This window comes from Lissotriton vulgaris, chromosome 5 (genome assembly GCF_964263255.1).
Source record: "Lissotriton vulgaris chromosome 5, aLisVul1.2, whole genome shotgun sequence".
NCBI lineage: Eukaryota > Metazoa > Chordata > Amphibia > Caudata > Salamandridae > Lissotriton > Lissotriton vulgaris.
Window position 1 is genome coordinate 1,728,165,295 of NC_141693.1, and position 20,303 is coordinate 1,728,185,597.

At 43.6% G+C, this 20,303-nt stretch overlaps 1 protein-coding gene across 4 annotated transcripts in view; it reads left to right on the plus strand.

The window, feature by feature from the left end:
* Positions 1 to 20,303, plus strand: part of MPP2 (MAGUK p55 scaffold protein 2) — a 627,381-nt gene that overhangs the window by 574,538 nt on the left and 32,540 nt on the right. For all 4 annotated transcript variants that reach the window (XM_086923954.1, XM_086923953.1, XM_086923952.1 and 1 more), the window contains 3 exons: positions 705 to 866; positions 2,092 to 2,294; positions 8,495 to 8,623. In XM_086923954.1, coding sequence (XP_086780080.1) covers positions 705 to 866; positions 2,092 to 2,294; positions 8,495 to 8,623 — 494 coding nt within the window. The remainder of the gene's footprint in view (positions 1 to 704; positions 867 to 2,091; positions 2,295 to 8,494; positions 8,624 to 20,303) is intronic.

A 20,303-nucleotide genomic window follows, 5' to 3' on the forward strand; every position in this document is an offset into this window, starting at 1 on the left:
ATACAGCTACAAGTTTTAGGGTTCCCATTAAATCAAGAGATTTTGGTCCATCATTACTAATTGGTTTGCGAGGGGAAGGGGCACGGGAGGTGTCAGTGGTCAGTTTGCCCTCCTTTTATATGAAGGTATGTGTGCACCCAGATATACTCCCTTTTACCTGTTATGGCCCTAACCCACTGTACAAAGAATTCTGATTCACATTGATCAGAGGGACCCCTTCACCTAGCGACCACTGTGCCTTCCTCGCCATCCTCTACCTGTCTAGTCTATCGGTGCTAGATGGAGAGAAAAAAATTGAATTTTGCAGGCAGGCTGCACTTGATGTTAAGCAGGTTGGTGTACCTACGTGTGGGTCAAAACGGTGCACACCTTGTGGTAAGGCTTCCTGTGTGGCTAGGGGTGGATGTCATGTATGCAAGAGAAATTGGTGTTGACTAGGAGTACTAAATTAACTACAGTGAGTAACTTATACTTTTTCTCCTCTGGGAAGGGGGATTCATATATCTTCAAAGTGTGATAGCCTTTCTGTGAGTGGGCGATGTGTTGTTCTGGGAGTAATTATGGTTTCTAGCAACAAAGGAGTTGTATTGGGTGCAAGGTCATGTCTTTTCTTTGGGATAGTGGTCTTTCTTTTGTGGGGTATGGGGTCTACTCCCCTAAATCATCCTTTAAATATTACAGTGTTTTTTCTTCTTTCATTATAGAATTCGATAGGCACGAGCTTCTGATTTATGAGGAGGTGGCCCGCATGCCACCCTTCCGCAGGAAGACTCTCATTCTAATTGGAGCACAGGGAGTTGGTCGCCGGAGCCTGAAAAACAAACTGATCCTGTCCGATCCCAGCCGCTACGGAACAACCATTCCATGTCAGTATCCGACAGAGAGGCCATTTTGTTTCTGGTCCCTTTCACCACATTCTTAAACTCTGTTTTTTTTTCTGCACTTGCGTCTCCTCAATCTCATTTCAATTTTCTAAGTTTGTCTTGTGTGACTTCACCTTATTCTCAAGTGATTCCCTCTTCTTCTCTATGCCGCTTCCTCATTTTCCACTTTTGTTCCCCTAGTTGGCAATTTTAAATTGCTTGTTTCTCCTGTTTACCCCTTTTTTCCATTTCAGCTGAACCTTTAAATCCTTTATTTCCCTGTGGCCCATTTTCCCTAGTGAATTCCTGCTTTCCCCTGTGGCTCCTTTACTTTTTCCCTTTGGGTCACTCCCCTCCCCAAGCTGGTCTGACAGACTTTTCCAGGGCTGCTTTTAGTTTCCAATCTAGGCCTGGTCACCGCTTTGGTAGAAGTGATTTCCCCTCCACACAGCTGTTTGTAGGCCCAGGCTACATAACACGAAGGTGCTTTTTACGATGTCGGTCGGGAAGCCTCAGACCGCTAGTCGGAAGCTTTCCGATCAACACAGTCGATTTACGATCCGACCGCTGAATTAGAATGTCGAAGCATAAACCAGCCAGTCATTAGACGCGGTTACGAGCGGCTCTCTGAGTCTTCCGACCGGTAAGACCTGCACCGTAATCCCCTATTGATGGTGTTTCTGTCATGGGGGTTTCAATGTCGGTTTCTGACAGCCAATCCGTGCCGGTCTTTCCGACACAGAAAGGCTGTCGAACAGTGACTTTGGGGGCTCCTGGCAGGGCCCCCTTGCCTCTGCGGGGGTACCCAGGGTGTCCCCCTGTAAATCCCAGCACTGTGTGGCAGGCACCATGGCGTTCCTGCTACAGGGTGCAGGGTTTTACACACACACCCCTTTCTTCTTGGGAGCCTGTATTACAGCCAGTTTACGCCCTTGCACAAGCTCCCATAGAGAAATGGAAGTATGCGACCAAACAGTGTTCGGTCGCATCATAATCAGGCGGTCGGAACCGCCAACCAGAGGGCGGTCAGTCTCGAGACCGCCACAGTGCTGACATCTTATTTGGCCCCTAAATACCCAAGGCTTTTTACAAAATTCATAAACCCTAAGCTTTATTTTGCTTAGTAATGGGGACAAGTTGTTAATAGCAGCCTTTATCCAGTCTGTGAAAGGCCACCTCTATACAGCGAAATGTTAACTGTCCATTTCCTCTATCCTCATCCCCACAGACACATCCCGAAAGCCCAAAGACGATGAGAAGGATGGGCAGGTGTATTCCTTTGTGTCACGCCATGAGATGGAGACTGACATCAAGGCAGGAAAGTACTTGGAGCATGGGGAGTATGAGGGCAACCTCTATGGGACAAAGATCGACTCCATCCATGAGGTGGTGGAATCCGGCAAGATGTGCATTCTGGACGTCAACCCACAGGTGGGAGCACTGCTGGAGACAATAGGGTGGGAGCACTGATGGGGATAATAGGGGTGGAATCACTGCTTGGGACAATAGGGGTGGGAGCACTGCTGAGGATAATAAGGGTGAGTGAACTGCTTGTGACAATAGGGGTGGGAGCACTGCTGGGGATAATAGAGGTGGGAGCACTGCTTGGGCCAATATGGGGGGGGGGGAGCACTGCTTGAGACAATAGGGGTGGGAGCACTGCTTGAGACAATAGGGGTGGGAGCACTGCTTGGGACAATAGTGGCAAGGAGCACTGTTTGGCATAATAGGGGTGGGAGCACTGCTTGTGAGACTAGGGCTGGGAGCACTGCTTGGCATAATAGGGGTGGGAGCACTGCTTGTGACACTAGTGCTGGGAGCACTGCTTGGGATAATAGGGGCAGCGTGGGCAGAAGTCAAGACAGATATAACTTGGTAGAGAGTAGCGAAAAAGTCAACTTTTAAATAAAATATATGGGCCCCCAGAAGTCTAAGGCTTTCTTTTTTCATTGCTTAGAATGATGTAGGATTCCGCAGGAGTTTCTTTGTCAAGGATGACAGTAGTATCTCGCGACTCAGCTACAGGATGCCCTGACACACATAGCAGAAAAGCACAGGCGTTTCTGTTTGGCAACCAAGGTCATTTATGAAATAATGAAGTAGACCCAAAGAAGGAGAGTGTAATCACATTTGAAATGGCTGACATTATGCTGCGGACCAGTGCTCCTTATATATACTTTATTGACATCAACATATGTTCATCTAAATGTTACATGGACATTGCCAAAGGCGAGGCGCCCATGATCTGAACATGGCTTTTGCACCCTCATTGCTAGGACTGAAGCTACAGGAGTAAATTAGCCAGATGTCTGCCATGTTTTGGGCATTCTGATGCAGAGGTTTTGTCACCCTTAAGACTGGTGTAGTGATAATGAACCATCTAGTGACGTCTCACCAAGGCTTCGTTGTGCAGGCTCTCCTGTAGAAAAAATCACATTAACGTGATATTAGTTATCTATGAAACTCCTAAAAGTGATGAAAATACCTTTAAGCAGTTATTTGGTATTTTTTTGTAACCTCAAAGATGACCTACGAAATAGCATTGTAATTGATCACCCTGGTGGCATCTTACATCACAGTTCCATCAATGACCACATACACTAGGGGCCTGATTCACAAAAGTAAACTTAGACGTTTGGTCTAAACTTAGACCAAACGCCTTAAATTTACGACTTTGGGAATTAACAAAGGGCTTTAACGAGTACTATCTTTATGTCCGGATCTCCAACCCTTGAGCGTACATATAGCTAATACTCGTAAATGCCCTTTGTAAACTCCAAAAATCGTAAACTTGGACGTTTACTCTAAGTTCAGACCACACGTCGAAGTTTACCATTGTGAAACGGGCACTATGACTTTCTTGACTAACTCAACTCACCTAAAATGGGTTTTTAACTGGAGACGAAAAATACATTAAATAATATATAACAGATTTTTTGCAATTTAAAAAACAGCAGCTTTTTTGCACAGTACTTTCTTATCCTCCATCCTGCACTGCATTCTGGGAATGAATAAGTGACTGTATATCAAACAAGTATGCATGTGTGGAAAATTACAGAGTGAATGCCCCCTCCTGTTTTGACATCCTTGCTTCCCGTGGACAGTAGCAAGGTGAGGCCTTTTAACCACACTTCTGCTAGTAGTGTGGCAGGCCTTGCTTGTTATCTCTTTTTGGGACACTGCAAAGTCTCCCCTATGTATCTCTGCTAATCTCTTTGGTATTTTGTAGCAAATTCTATAGCTTTGTACTGTCATTAGTATGTACTCAATAAACTCTCATTGTTACTTATTTATATGCACTCTCAGCACATCCTGCCTTTGACTGTTATGTCAATAAACATCTTGTCTTTTTGATTGCATGAGTTGGATCATTAGTAGTGTGAGCGTGGTTACTATGCTGTTGTCATGATTGCTTATATGTGTCTTGTAGTGGTGTTGTTGTTTGATGTTTGTAGTCAGACATGGTGTGAGCACTGCCCTGCTTGCAGTGTGTTAGAGGTATTTGTCAGTGTAATACCTCATTAGGGTCCACAGTATCCTTTTTATCCAGAATACACGAGTGGGTGTTGGTGTGGTACCTTAAGATAAGCACACTAGCCTGTTGTATTAGAATGTTTGATGTGTATTCCACTTCCTAAAGTATTATGAATGCTGTCAAGACTCTTTACTGTTAGAAAGCTATGACGATCTCTGTATGGTGGTTGGAGCTCTTTTACTTACTTGAAATAAAACCTTTAAACTTATTTTTAATGTATTCCTAAATTGGCCAGCAAAAATCTAGTATTCATTCTTTGCTTTGCCCCTGGGACTCCAATGCCAGTGATGTTGGTGTGATTGCTGTTTTGAAGCAAGATCAAGGGGGCAAGGAGGTCCCTACAGCGTTTGCCTCAAGAGCCCTGACGGGGCAGGGCGAAGCACCGATATTCTACTACAAACATTTGCAATGCAATTGGTCTTGCATTTGTTAGGGTTTTAGCTATTGGCATTGTAAATGACAATGCCTTTTATTGATCTGTTTTGCTAATTAACACGTAAATAAAAGGCATTGTCACATACAATGGCAATAGCTCAAACTCCTGCAAATGCGAGACCTCTTCTAACAAGCGGGTGCCATTGTCCCAGCTGCTCGGAAAGTGAAAGCATGCATGGTGCGGTGAATGTTTGTAACAATCGAATTAAAAGGGCCAGTCCCATGGGAGGTTGCAAATGAAGACAAGGGGGTACTAAGGAGGGACTAACAAGCCTATTAACGAATCAGAAGCCAGCATTTTACGAAGGACAATGACACAAGCCAATGACAGATATGGGCGGAGAGTGGGCGGGCTTCTATTCCATACGCCAATACAGCATACCGCAGAGCAGTGCATGTGCAGTCCAGCCTCGACCTAATTAAAAGGATGATCTTGTGATATTTTGGGTGAAACCGTGAAACCAAAGGTGAAGCAGTTTTTGTGAGATGTGTGGTTCAAAGTTTTTTTTACTTATTTTTTTTACCACAAACCATTTCAAGAAATATATAGTAGGAAAGTGTTGGATGCTGTACTTGTAGATTTGTTTGAGGGTGGCTGCCTTTTAAGATTACCACTTGACTGTTAATTATTTACCAGGTGTTTTGCATGGGATGCAGCTTGCCTCTGAGTCAGATGGTGAAGACCTGCAGATAGAGGGGTGGTTAAATGATTTATTTAGTCGAGGTTTGTTTTGTAATAGATGAATGGATTGGTCTGAGTGAATGGATGGAAGAGTTTTCAAATTACTTAATGTGAAGAAAGTGCATGATTTGGTTTGTAAGTAGAGGAGGAGATGGAAGGATGTGGAAATTGAAGTTCCAGAGTTTTGTGAGAGTTAAGGAAGAGTTGTCAGTACAATATGTTCTTCTGCCGTGGGGATATAAATTACCACCTCTTCCAAGTTTGAGAATGCACACTGAGGAGCTTGCACATAAAGGCCATCAAGAATCAGCAAGACAAAAGAAAGCTTGAGGAGTTCTCATTGGTGCCCAGGAATTACATTAATGGTAGAAAGGAAGATAACGAGCTTTCATATTGTTGTTTGAATGATAAGTCTAAAAATAACACCTTAGATGGTTTGAAGGGAAATCTCAAAGGCGCTCGGGGAAGAAGAAGCTCCTGATATTTTGGTTCCAGTTTCGTTTGGAAGCAATCCGCCTTATTTTTTATCGAGGTTGTCCTCGATATACATTCCAGATGATAGGAGACTGCTTTTGTTACTGACATCTCAACTCCACCTTATGTAAGATTCTTGACTAGTACTTTTCCACATGAGAGCAATCCTAAGCTTCTCCTTACTGACAGGGTTCAATTGTCCTCCCTTGAAAGGAAGGAATTGTTAACAAAAAGATGTATCATGCACAAAAGCTTTTCATTGTATCACCCTCAGAGTAACGTGATGTTTGAGCGATTTAGTTGGACACTGAAAGAAAGTGGGCAGTTGGCCAAAAGAATGAACAGAGACCAGAGGAGTGACGCGTTTTGAAAGGGTAGAAGAGTACAGATTCACTGTGCATTCTAGCACTAGGTAACATCTTTTGAACTGTTCCATAGGAGGAGGCGATGGCCTCCTCCTATGGCACATGGATGCATAGCTTGTATCATCTGTCCATTCCCCACCCCCTTCCCTCCCTCGCCCCTCTGGGTTAGAAGATGCACTGGAGAGTAGCGGAGGACCAAGATTGTTGATGAAAGATTGCAAAATGAAAGGTCAGCACAAATGAAAAAGACAATTCAATTTGACAAACTAAATTTTGTAACTAAAGTGCAATTCAAATTGGAGATATGGTGGTGATTAGAGACCCTCATGGTCGGGTAGGGTGTTCCAAGTAGTATATCCAACTCAGGTAAAGTTACTCAATAGGGTTGGTTAAACTGGAGGATGGGTGCTTATGGAGTCGAGATTTTCTTTTTCTAGCATTTGCTGATTTTGTTGGTTATTTTTCTTTTCTTAGCTGTATTTTGCTTAGTTCTTTCCTTTATCTCTCTTTCTCTTTTGCCATTTTCATGCTTTTGGGTTATTTGAGGAGGGGAGGTGGTGTGATATCTCAAGTTAAGGGTTAGCATTCTAGTCTACTGTATTAGAACGATGGACATTCATTCTTCTTTAGAATGTATTATTACAAATGCTGTCAAGAATCCTACTGTTATTTGTATTTATTTGTATTTAATTTATTTATAGAGCGCTAACAATCATCCTGAGTAGGATATCACGGCACTAAAGTTGGATGCTGAGAGGTACAATAACCACACTGAGTGATGATTTATTATGATTTAGGGAAGAGTAGTGTCTTTAGTTGTTTCCTAAAAGACAGAAGGTCATCTGTCAGTCTAAGACTGGGAGGAAGTTCATTCCACTTAGTAGCCGCCAGATGCGAGAAGGCTCGCTCTCCCATCCTGACAGTCTTCACCCGGGTGGTGGTGGCTCTTCCTAATGTACTTGATCGGAGGTTCCTCGGTGGTCTGTGGAATTCAACTTTATTATGTAAAATGGTAGGGCCTGCGTTATATAGCACCTTGTGTGTGATACATAGTAATTTAAAATTGGCTCTTTGTCGCATCGGGAGCCAATGAAGCTCTCGCATGCAGCTTTTAGCCGAATCAAATGTCTTTTTATTACAGACAGCCTTTGCTGCGGCATTTTGTACTATCTGCAGTTTGGAAAAGAGATAGTCTGCCATTCCGACAAACAGTGAGTTGCCATAGTCCAATCTGCTCATCAGCAATGACTGAACCAGAGTTTTCCTACATTTAGTCGGGATCCAGGGGAAAACTCGTCGGAGCATTTTCAGCAATGCAAAGCTTTTGCCGCAGACAGTGGAGACATGTGATTTCATGGACAGAGCACTGTCCAATACCACTCCCAGGTTTTTTGCTTTTGGGGTGGGATTCGGAGGCAACCCCAGGTTGCTTGGCCACCAGCTGTTATCCCAGAGCTGGGGATTTTTGCCAAACAAGAGGATTTCTGACTTGTCTGCATTTAATCTCAGACAATGCTCTTGCATCCAGTTGGCCAGTTCAGTCAGGCAGTTTATCAGTCGGGTTTTAGGATCATCCTTTTCATCAATGGTAACCATTAACTGGGTGTCGTCAGCATAAGAACACATTTCGACACCCCACCGTCTTCCAATGGCTGCCAATGAGGAAACGAAAACATTAAACAAAGTTGGACTGAGTGAGGCTCCCTGGGGCACCCCATATTTAATGTTTCGCGGGGGAGAGATGAAGTCACCCAAACACACTGATTGTGTTCGATCCTCCAGAAAAGATTTTAGCCATCCCAATGCCTTGTCTCGTATACCTTTCCCTTCCAGGGCTTTCAGTAATTGGTCGTGTGGAACGGTATCAAAAGCCGCTGTTATAAAGCTGTGAAGATCCCCGTATGGTGGTTTGAGTTTCTTTTCGTGGTATAGAGCAGTTTAACTTCACCTTACGTGCTACACATTGCTTCAAAGGATTACAAAAGTTAGCCTACCCTGTTGTGTGTTGTTGGAGTAGCATAGTATTTTATGTAGAATTGAGTGCTGTTGTGGGGCCGGTGAGGTCCACTTGAATAGTCCCTCTGAGCAGTGTTATAAATGTGTTGTATTACCTAATACACACTCTCCTTATCCTCTGCAGGCTGTGAAGGTTCTAAGAACAGCGGAGTTCGTCCCTTATGTGGTGTTCATTGAAGCTCCAGATTTCGACACACTCAGAGCTATAAACAAAGCAGCAATTGAGTCTGGGATATCCACAAAGCAGCTCTCGGTGAGTGACTTTCAGACCAAAAGAGTCTCATCCATTACTCACATCTGGCCCTGCATTTAGACTCTGTCAAGCCATGTAGAGGAGCGTGCAGTGTACTTTGTGTCCTATCTGTGTACAAAGATGTAACAAGAACAAGGTATTTGAAGTATGATCCCTTCACCACCTGTAGCTAGGTACAGCTGCATAATACTTTTTGTTCAATATTTCCAATATGTCTGAAGAAACAGTCTTAAATAAGGTGAGTCTGTGTTCACTTTCTGTGAGTTGATGCCCATCGGTATTCTCTGTGGTTTAGCCCCTACTACAAAACATCCCAAATGTATTGAAAACAAGACTGTTGTTTCTCTGTTGATGGAAGTTTTATAAACCATTATGGCATGATATTAATTTACCTTGTGTTCTCTATCCTCGTTATCCAAAAAGCAAATTCACTCCAATGGAACCACCACACCATTCACTCTTGATGGGTGTTTTCTATGTTAACCCTGTCTGTAGTTACCGGTGTGGTACTATGGTGTGTTTTGCTACTGTTGCTTAGAACTACCTTTCTGGAGTATCCAGGGGGTTAAATTTAAGGCCATGCCAATCACCCGCAGGTAGCAGGAAACTAAATAAACTAGTCAATCTAGTTGCATCAGGTGAATATACACAAAACAAAACAGTTGCAGCCTTTACAGAAAGGTGCTCACTTAAAGTCTGTTGTGTTGAGCTGGCATGATTTTTCCAAGTCCTTGTGGAGAAAACAAGTTGCCTGGTTCCATAAAATATTTTGATTCTTAACAGATAAGCCCCATTAAATAAGATTGTCTTTCACAAAGATTCCAGCATGAAGATGCACGTGTGTATACCCAAGCACAAGTTGAAAATTTGCATATTGGTAGTAACCTCTGAGTGAACAAAAAGGGTGCAAAATGGCTGTTTCCAAAACATGAACGAGGGTAGACAAAACAAATGAGAAAAACGTTCACTAAGGAAATTAAAATGTGTTTTACAACGTGTTATGATAATGTCGTTTTTAATGTTTGTGCATCACCCTGGGACGGGTGTCGGGTGTCAGGGCGCCACACAGCACCCAACCCAATAATCAGACTACTTAGGCCAGAAAAAGCAGTGTTTTAAGATATTTTCTGAATTTGAAGTGGTGAGCGCATTGACAAATTTGGAGTGGAAGCTTATTTCAAAGCAACGGGGCTAAGTAAGAGAAGGGTCTACCTCCTGAACGCGATTTAATGATCTGTGGTACTGTCAGTAAGGGTTTATCACCAGATCTTAAAGGTCTGCCTGGATGATAGCGGATGAGTTTAAAGGAAAGGTAACTTGGACCTTTTCCTTGCAGGGACTTATGGGTCAGACGAAAAACCTTGAAGATGATTCTTTTACGAATCAGCAAACATTGAAGCGCATGGAAAAGTGGTGCTGAGGTTATCCTGCCTGGAAGATTGTTGATGAGACATGTTGCCATGTTTTGCACGACTTGCAGTTTACTTAAGACAGTCTAATTTTTGGAAGTCAAGTAAGGCATTGCTATAGTCCAGGCGGCTCATGACCAGTGCTTTTACTAGGGTTTTCCTTTCTGAATGTAGAAGGAGGAGGAAACTCTCTGTAACAGACGCAGCATATAAAAGTAGGTGCCAGTGGTAATAGCAACTTGTTCTTTCATAGTGAGAACTTGGTCGGTAGACACCTACATCTTTTAAAATCACTTTGGGAGTAGGGGCCAAGTTCAGATAGCTACCAATAGGGTGACCAAAACTGTTGAACATTGTCAAACAACATAATTTCAGTTTTGTTGGCATTTAGCTGGAGACAGTTCTCTGTCATCAAAGTGAAAAAAATATTTACTCTTGTTTTCTAGATTGAGACTGTCCTTGTGCAAAGAAATATCTGAGCCTGCTGAGTGCACAAAACACTCATAGGGGTATGTCACAAACTGCATTTTATAGTATATTTAGTAATACTATAATAGGGCTGCTCATGCATTGCAAAATGCTATTCACTAACCTCCATGAATACATGCATAGGCCTTCTCTCCGCTTCACCTATTCTCTCCGGAGATCTGTGCCTTGGCTACAGGCTCTCCTCGCACGTACAACTTGTTTTTTGAAGTAAAGGGTGGGAGGAACGAAATGGAGGGGTATGGCGGGCAAATGAGGAATACCTTTGACTAAATGGGAGGTGTATCGGGAGGAGTAAGGAGGGGTTCTGCAAGGGACCAACACCCTCCCACAAAAGAGTAAGCACATTGCTGGTCACAAATTGCACTTCTATCGTTTATACAGCCAAAAAGGACCCAAAATAGTAGTAAATGCACTCCATCTCAGACATGGAGTATGCTCTACATGACTCATAGCCAATAACTGGAACTGCAACAACCCTGTCATAGAAAATAATGGAGGCAGGGACTTAGGAAATATTGCTAAAATAAAATAACAGCAATTCATACCTTTTGACTACTTAGAAATGTGCAAAATGTTATTAAATGCTGAAAAAACCATGTATACATATGCATATAATATTTGATTCTAGAATATTTTAATTAGTTTAAATATAAAATAAATGTAACTTTAATTTTTTTAAATAATTAAATGAATTGAAATTAATTTTATACACAAATTTTAGCAACTTCTCTGCACAATAAATATTTTACTCACTTGTTTTTTTAAGTCTTTCAAAAATTATAATTACGCTTATTAACTACGTATTTAATAAACAATTAGGTTAATAGAGTTTCAGCATTTTATGTATTTTATTCTACATTTAAAATAAATATATAAAATTAATATATGAAATTAATTTACATTAATATTTAACATTAAAATGTTAGTTTATTTTTATTTTTAAGTTTAATAAATTTTTATACTTTTTCCTATACTTTACCAGAGGAAGATCTGCACCTTGCATACGTGCGAAAAGTTACAACTAATAACTTTAAACTCGTAAATTTGGCTCCACCAACTCTTTTCAGGGGGTGGAGACATATAAGCCTACACTTTGTAATTTACAATCATTAATGGTGAATAGCCAAAAGTAGGACATTTGCTACAAAGTGTAAAAAAAATTACAAATGTAGATTTACTCACATTTAAATTAACCTTTGTGAATAGCCCCTGAATTCTTTTTACCCAAGGTGGAACATGTTCCTCTGGACATTTTGCATGTTTCTGTGCATCCACCATAAATATGGTCATTTTGCCCTTTGTTGATTTGTCCATGGACATTTTCGTCAGGAGCGCTTTGCTCAGTCCAAATCACTTGGATACTGCAATGCTTTGCTTCTTGTTTCACCTCTTAGCTCCTTGTGAGGCTTCAGTGAATTCACAGTTCTGCTGCCAGGTTTTCACTTGCTGTTCTACCCACAGTTTGTACTTTGACCTGTCTAACAACGTTACATTGGCTACCCATCTCGTAGAGAATCTTGTTAAGGCTCTTTGGGCTCTGCCTATTCAAGACATAACATTACTCATGACAATTCCTCTGCAACTGAGATCTAACAAGGCCCATCAGCAAGGTGTTCCTAAGTACCTACAACCTCAGCTGTTAGGGTGAGTTTTCTCAGTTTTAGCCACTCAGCACTGTAAACTGCTCTGCCCATCTAAGATCTTTTGATCGGCTAATGACATTCAGGAAATCCTTGATGATTTTGCTCTTCGTAAGCTTGTGGCTACAGTTATGTACTTAATTTTTCATAGTGCTTACTTTTCTTACTACCTGAACACTTTTAAAGGATCTACATACTCTATAAAATGTATATCAAATCAAAGAGTGGTTATCTCAAACCATCCATCCATGTCTGACCATCCAAACCTGCCACACCCTTTTCGCTGTCAAAACTAATTTTCATGACCTCCTCCACCATTTATCACACGTTCCTAATGTTCCTTTTTGTAAAAATTGCATTTATGCCCATTGATTACACTTCATCCAGCACGAGTCAGAGATTAAAGCCCCAGTGCGGAGAGTATGGCCCAAGCCTGAGATTCCAGCCCGACCGCAGACGTAAAGATACGACTCGTAAATGACCTCTGTGAATACCAGAAGTCGTAAAGTTGGACTTTTATCTCAGATTTCCTTTGTGAATCGGGTCCTACCAGTTCAAAGTTATGCCCTTCTGAGTCACAAAAGCCTCAAGAATCTTTTGAAAGTGCTAGCTGTATTCTCACAAAGCTACACTGCAGTGCTATTAATTTATTTCAGTATCTGGATGATTCGCTGATAGAAGCCATCAACAATACTCCGGCAGCCATGTCGCTCCAGCACAGGCAGCAAAGCTTATCCTAATTAAGAATGGTGATGACATTTAAAAGGCTGCTACTTCTTTTTCAGACATCACATCCACTAACAGTAAGAGTGATCATGAAACTGTTGGGGATGATGCCCTCCTGTATTGCCATAGGGCAACACGCTTATTTTCCCATGTGCCCATTCCAGGACCGTCTTTCAAGGCAATAGTCACAAGTGATGGATAAATGGGAGGATCTAGTGTTCTAGAGCTCAGAGTTCTGTACAGCCTCACCCTGGTGGAGCACCAAGTACTTCTAGTAATAGCCGCAGGTGATGATTACCATAGGTGCCTCACTTAGAGGTTGGCAATCACATTTGAATGACAAGACTTTTCTTGGTATCTGTAGGTAAAAGTATCACATCAACTTTCTAGAGCTGACAGCGGTCTAATTGGCGCTCAGAGTGTTTTATACACTAACTACAAAAATTCATCCCTACAGAGTACAGAGAGTATGACTGCCTTAAATTACATTCAGTAACAGGAGGTACTCACTGGCCCCACCTGTCAGCCATCGCCCGATTAATTTGGCTGTGGGTTATTAGTCATCAGATCCAGCTCCTAGCAGAGCATCTGCCGGGGCAACACATTTGCAGCCCTTCTAACAAGTACATGAGTGGGAGATGAATCCCCTAGTACTTCATTGATACTTTCAGAAATGGGGTTGCCCAGGGCCAATCTGTTCACCACCACAGAAAATGCAAAATGTCCAGCTTTGCCTTCAGGTACACACACCCACAGTCCTTGGGCAATACATTATTGATTAACTGGTCAGTGATTTTTGCTTACAGTTTTTCTTCACTACTTTTCCTTCGCTACCTCTGATCCTTTACGTAGTGAGGAAGTTCAGGCAGATGTACATGTCACTCATTCTCATGAGACAGCATGGGCAAGGCAGCCCAGATACTCAGTGCTTCTGGAAATGTCTGATTACTTGCAGGAGAAGGGGCCCATCAAGAAAGATCTTCTGATTGGTACTTCTCATCTGATATTCTTCATCTTCACTATATTCCAAGGTGGCAGACTAAATCTAGAAGCTTCTTGTTCTTGGGGTCCAATAATCCAAAGGGGCCTCCAGTTGAGTTATGAATCCGTCCTTCGGCACTATCTGGGCCTCTCAAAACCATCTCAGGTTATGCACTTCAGTGCCAACTTTCGGCTCCACAACCTGCACTGGTCCCTTTAACCCCTTCCATGCTCATGACGAGCTCAGCTCGTCATGAGGCACAGTGGAGCTGTGCTGATGACGAGCTGAGCTCGTCATGACACCAGCAAAATGGCAATTTCCAGCACAGGGGAAAAATAACCACAGCAGCGATGTGGTTAATGCCAGTCTCGCTGCAGCCGGACTCTTAGTCTTTGCCCAGAGCAAGGTCACATCCCAATTTCCCTACGACACGCAAGGTTCTTGTACAGTCAGATTCAGACAAAACACTGCCTTCCCATAGAGCTGCCCTGATTTGCTCCACCGACTTTTCAGTTCTGACTAATGTGAGTTTTCCTCCAATAGGAGATTACAACGGAGATGATGGGGGTGATTTTCCCTTTCATTATGATGAAGACAATTTTTACACCAACTTACAGGAGGCCAGCTGGCTTGATACTGGTCTGATTGCCCCCATGCCTCCCACTCCCCTGGGGCCACCAACCGAAGAAAGTGCTTCCTTTACTATAGTGATTAGTCGTTCTGCTGAGGTTCTGCATGTACAACGTCCGCCTGTGGAGTTCAAAACTAAAGTTCTTACTGAAATGTTACTGCCTGGGCAGGCTTCCTCCCTCTGATCCCGAACAGCAATTCAACACAGCCCTAACTGATAGATTGATCAGCACCTGCTCTAAACCTTGCTCATGGCTGGCAGTGAACAGGCAGGTAGCCAGACACGCTGGACCAGCTCCAGGTGACCCTGATATTTTGACTCAACATCCTTCACAAGAGCGTCTGGTAGTCTAGGCTCCATCAGCAAGGTAAATCCCTATACATTTCCTTGGCACCCCCAAACAGGGAGTCAGAGCGAATTGAGGCATTCCATAAGTAAATGTTTTCTTTTACCAGCCTGGGTTAAGAATGGTCAAGAACACGTTGCCTACTAGAACGATGCACACACAGCCTCTGGGATGATTCCGGAAGACTTTAGGGCCGTCCTAGCTCAAACCATTCAAGATGCAAATACATGATTCGGGCTGGCCTGCACTACTAATTCTTTGGGGCGAGCAGTCCGCATTAGAGTGCTGCTCCGTTGCCACACATGAATGAGCTCCACAGGTCTTTCTGGTGACGTGCAGGTGTCCCTTATGAATATACCTTTTTATGGATCGTGCTTTTTGGCTAAAAAGCTAATGCCACCCTAAGGTGCTTCAAGGAAAGCCAGGTAAGGGCATGCCCTTCGATATTTTTGAAATCTACCAGACAATTCCCTCATCAGTAGGCTTTTCTAGTGGTGTATCATACAGGCAGCACCAGGCTCACCATGCAGGACCAGGCAGGCAGACCAGGCAGCACCAGGCCCTCTGCAGTCCTCTCAGCCCTTTCATGGCAAGGGATAGAGATGAGACAGAGAATGTACTAGTCACCATGGAAAGCAACCTTCCAAGACCCCCCATGTGTGGCATAAGCCTCCCAGCCTCTTTGGTTTACACTTAGTGCGCACCACCTGCGCCCCCTCTCTCCCCCCCTCTGTGGGAAGGAGAATCAAAGATTTTCTCCAAGGTTGGCAAGCTGTCACATACTACAGATGGGTCTTCTAGATAGTTTAGCGGGGCTATGCACTTCCATTACTTTCTAACCAGCTGCATCTTCCACCTGCATCAAAGCAGCTTTGAGAGGAGTATCTATCCATCTTGTTGCAAGAGATGCACACTCCTGTGTCCAAAGGGCATATGAAGGGGGTACTGGTTGTTCCTCCTGCTATTTGCTTGTGCCAAAGAAAGTCAGAGGCATGTATCCTATTTTAGAACAATACCCTCTGAACACCTGAGGAAGGACAAATAAAAATTGCTCACACCAGCCCAAGTTCCGTGTTCCCTAGCTCCGGGCAACTGGATGGTAGCCTCGAACATGCAGGATGTGTATTTTCATATGCCCGTCCTGCAGTTACACTGGGTTTACCTGGGGTTCAAGGCAAGTCGGAGTATTTGCCATGCTTCCCTTTGGGTTCACCAGTGCCCCAAGGGTGTCCACAAAATTATTGGCGGTGGCCGCGGAACACCTTCAAAGGGTTGGCAATACCAGTCTTCCCCTACCTCGATGACTGGCTTTTGTATGCCAACTTCCTGACATTGTTGGGGTTCATAAACAAAGTGTCAAAGTTGCACCTATCTCCTTCAAAAGAGCCGCCTTGTATAAGGTGAAGATCTGGACCTTCCCCATATGATAGTAGTCAAGGACATTTGGGCTATGATCCTGATGTTTCAGCCTTGATCATGGAGTTGTTCTGAGGCTATTTGACTTATTGGCCTCCTGCATCCTGCTCATCTAATATGCCATATGCTTGTCTACTGTGACATATGCGACCACTGTAATAGAATCTGAAGTCTCAGTGGTCCCAGCATCAAGGGACCCTGTTGGATTCCATATAGGTATCAGAGAAGATTGCAAATGATTTACAGCGTTGTCTGCTCGACCACAATTTGACCAGCGGCAGATCCCCTGTCCCACCCCCACCCAGAGCTGATGGGGGTGAAGGATCCATCGCTACTGAGTTGGGGAAGTTATCAAGGGGAAGTGGAGATCAGAAGACTCGGGTCTCTGGTGGAAACCCTTTTTCGCATCAGTCTGTTGGCATGCGGGCAATTCGCTTAGTGTGGAAGACCTTCCGACCTTTCATCAAAGGTAAGATGTTACAGGTTGTCAAAGCCACCACCATCACCTTGTGATATTGCAACAAGCAGTGCGGAGTGGGGTCTTGGGTCCTGCTCCAAGAGGCTCTATGCGCTGACTTTGACGAGGGTGTTGTGCACCTCCCTGATCATGAACCACCTGGTGGGATCTTTGATTACAAGGTCAGCCGGTGCACCTGGCAGATTACATGGCCATACTGTGTTATCAGGCCTACCTGTGAATAGTTTGGAGGTAACGGGTACCTCGAGCTCATCAATGCTTGAGGTTATGCTGATGCTCCAGAAAACTTTGCAAGGAATCCTAGAAGTTTCAGTAGTGAATAATGAAATTCTAAAAACCCATAGTAAGCAGTTTAATAACATAATTGGGGAATTGATGCAGATTAAAGCCCAAATGCCATCCCTTGTAAGAACTGTTGAGAACAAAGCCGATGAGGTGGGAGAAATAACAAGGGCAAATACACCTAATGAGGAGGAGCCCACTGTATACATCTCCCGCTGTCCCATGATTATAAGGAGATATGGCGAAAGGAGGCGCGGCCTGTTGAGGAGAAAAGGGAAAAAGGCCCAACGGGTCAGTCAGGCTGTACAACAGCTGAACATAAAACAGGTCCCCCACGAACTAAGGCCCAGGGGCAAGGCAGTGAGAGTAGAAATGGATAATGTAACCCCAGTAGACCCTAGGGCAAGCACCTTTGGTCCCCAGGAAAAATCATGTTGGGACCAAGGTAAAGGCTTGGCCAAGAATATTAGGGCCCCTAAGAGGATGCCCAGGGGAAGAAAAGAGGGGTTAGAACCAATATGGGAAATGGAAACGTCCACTGATGCAGGGCCCAGTAACTTATCCCCGGTGAACAATTGGATGAATAGTGGCAGATCAGAAAGTAAAATGAAGAGAAGGGATAAATGTCCAGAGAATAGCCACAAGCCACTACAGGCATCCAGGATTGTGGACACTTGGCTATACCTAGAACCACTGGGCCAGGGAAATGGGAGGAAATGGAGTAAGAAATTAAAACCCCTAAATCGCTCGCAGCTACTATACTCATTTGCTAAATGCCCCAGCCTAAAATATGTCAGTACAGACGACCTAAAAGAAGTGGGGTTTTTGGCCAATGCTAAAGGTGAGGAAATAACAAAGGTCCTCCTCCACTCAGCTTTGATAAAAGTCGCAATGGAAAAAGCGGAAGCTGAGATGCTAAAGGAAGGAATCAGAATAGTAAATGGAGAGGACCTGAAATTGGATAATCAAGGGCACCAATTCCTTAGAAATCATGCAGGGTTGGGAGAACGGCAAATAAAAATTATCTCATCAGGATGGAGTAACAAGGAAGGCCTGGCAATTACAATTGCTCCTAAAAAGCTAGGGTGGGGGGAGGAAGATGTCTTGGATGGGAACAGGTACAGAGAGCTGGCTTACCTGGACCAGGAGGAGGAGGGGAATCTGAGCAATATTGATTAGGAAACTGGGTCGTCGCACAGCCTGCGCATCTTGTCTTGGAATATTAATGGCTATAAAAGAATATGGCCTCAAGAGATTTTCAAAAATCTCCTTGAAAAGACCGATATTATGTGCCTACAGGAGACATGGCTGTGCGACGAAACCCCCGTTACGGAAGGTTTTGCTAGTCACATAAAACCTGCAAGAAAGAATAAAATGGGTAGGGCGTCAGGCGGCCAGATGACGCTGGTCTCCACAAAGTTAGTGAGAGATATCCTCCATCTCGACCTAACATGTATCTGGGCATTGGGGAGCAGAGTGCTGATCCATAATAACAAGACAAGGGGTGAAGGTTTTTGTATTATCAACGTGTACATACTGAAAGGGGAAAAACAGGAGTATAACGCAGAGCGGGATCGTTTAAAAAAGGATCTAGAGTACTTACATGAACTCTATCCAGGAGATGTGATTTTAATACTGGGAGACTTTAATCATAGATTGAATCCCATAAAAACGGACGCCTGGAATAGTGACATACTAAAAGCGTATAACATAGAGTCTGCAAAGTTTATCAGCATTGAGCTCTCAAATCAGGATGTGGAGCTTGGACGGCTGCTGGGGGGCATGGGTCTGGTTTGTGTGAATGGTAGGAAAGAAACAGATCGGCCCGCCAAGCGCACATTTAAAGTAGGCCACCAATTGTGCCCGATAGACTATGTATTTATCCAGGCCTGGTGTTTCCACACAATCCAACATTTCAAAATACTTCAAGTAGAGGGCAGTGATCATTTCCCACTATTGATAGAAATGTATGTAAATAAGGTCCCGCCAAGACAGAAGGTGTTGCATGTAGAGGTTGAATATCCCAAGCGACTTACAACCCGGATAAATGAAGAACATCTAAATAAACTGAAGGACCTTCAGATAGTAGCCGACTTAGGAAACCTAGTAAAGGGGGAAGAGATACCCTGGTATGAGGATATGATAAGACAACTCGTAGAATGCCTCAGAATAAACATTAAACGGGGGAAGCATAGCTTGGGAAGGAATCTTCCACTACATGCAACTAGTAACCCATGGTTTGATGCAGATTGCCGTAAAGCAAAGGCCGTTATTAGAAAGAGGGAAAGAAACCTTAGGCGTAGCGATAATGAAGTAGAATTTCTAGCCCTTAAGAAATTAAGGATAAAATATAAGGCATTGATTAGAGACAAAAAAAGATCTTTCAAAGAAAACTGCTGGAAGAACCTACTAGCGACAATCAATGAAAAGAATGTCAAAGGCTTCTGGAAACTGATACAGGAATGTGCGGGGAAAACAGCAGGGTCCATGCAATGTTCTGTCCCAGAGGATAAGTGGGTAATCTACCTTGAGGAGATCTACGGCAAATGGCCAAGAAGGGAGGCAATAGTACCATCTAGTTGGCCAGGAGTGAGGGATGAAGTAATGGAGCAGTTCTCCCAAGGTCGTATTAAAAGCGTGATAGCCAAATTAAACTTAACACGAGCTGCTGGTCCAGACAATCTACCCGCCATTCCGCCATTATCATAAAAACAAATATAGATTGGTGGGCGGATTTGTTCGCAAAAACATTCTTAAGAATACTAAAAACAGGAACGTTACCAGATAGATGGAAAGGGGCTATTATTAGACCCATACACAAAAAAGGCGACGTAAACTCCCCTAAAAACTATCGCCTGATAAATCTCTTGGACATTGGGGAAAAAGTCTTCTCTAAAATCATTCTGGGGCTATTAAAAGATTGGGCTGAAGATAATGATATAGTACCTCCTGAACAGGGGGGTTTTAAAGAAGGTCATTCAACAGTGGATCATTGCTTTGCCCTCTGGGCGGTAGCGCGGAAGTCTATAGAGCAAAGGGGTAATCTGTTCTGCTGCTTTGTAGACTTCCGCGCAGCATTCGATCTTGTAAGCAGGGAACAGCTATGGTCTACCTTGAAAGGCTATAAGTTACACGCAGACCTGTTAGCCCTTATCCAGGCCTTGCATACAGATAACTGGGCCCAGGTAGTCCTGGACGAGGATGGTGGATTATCTGGCAAGATCCAGATTGGAAATGGCCTGAGGCAGGGGTGCGTATTAGCCCCGTTGCTATTCTCTTTG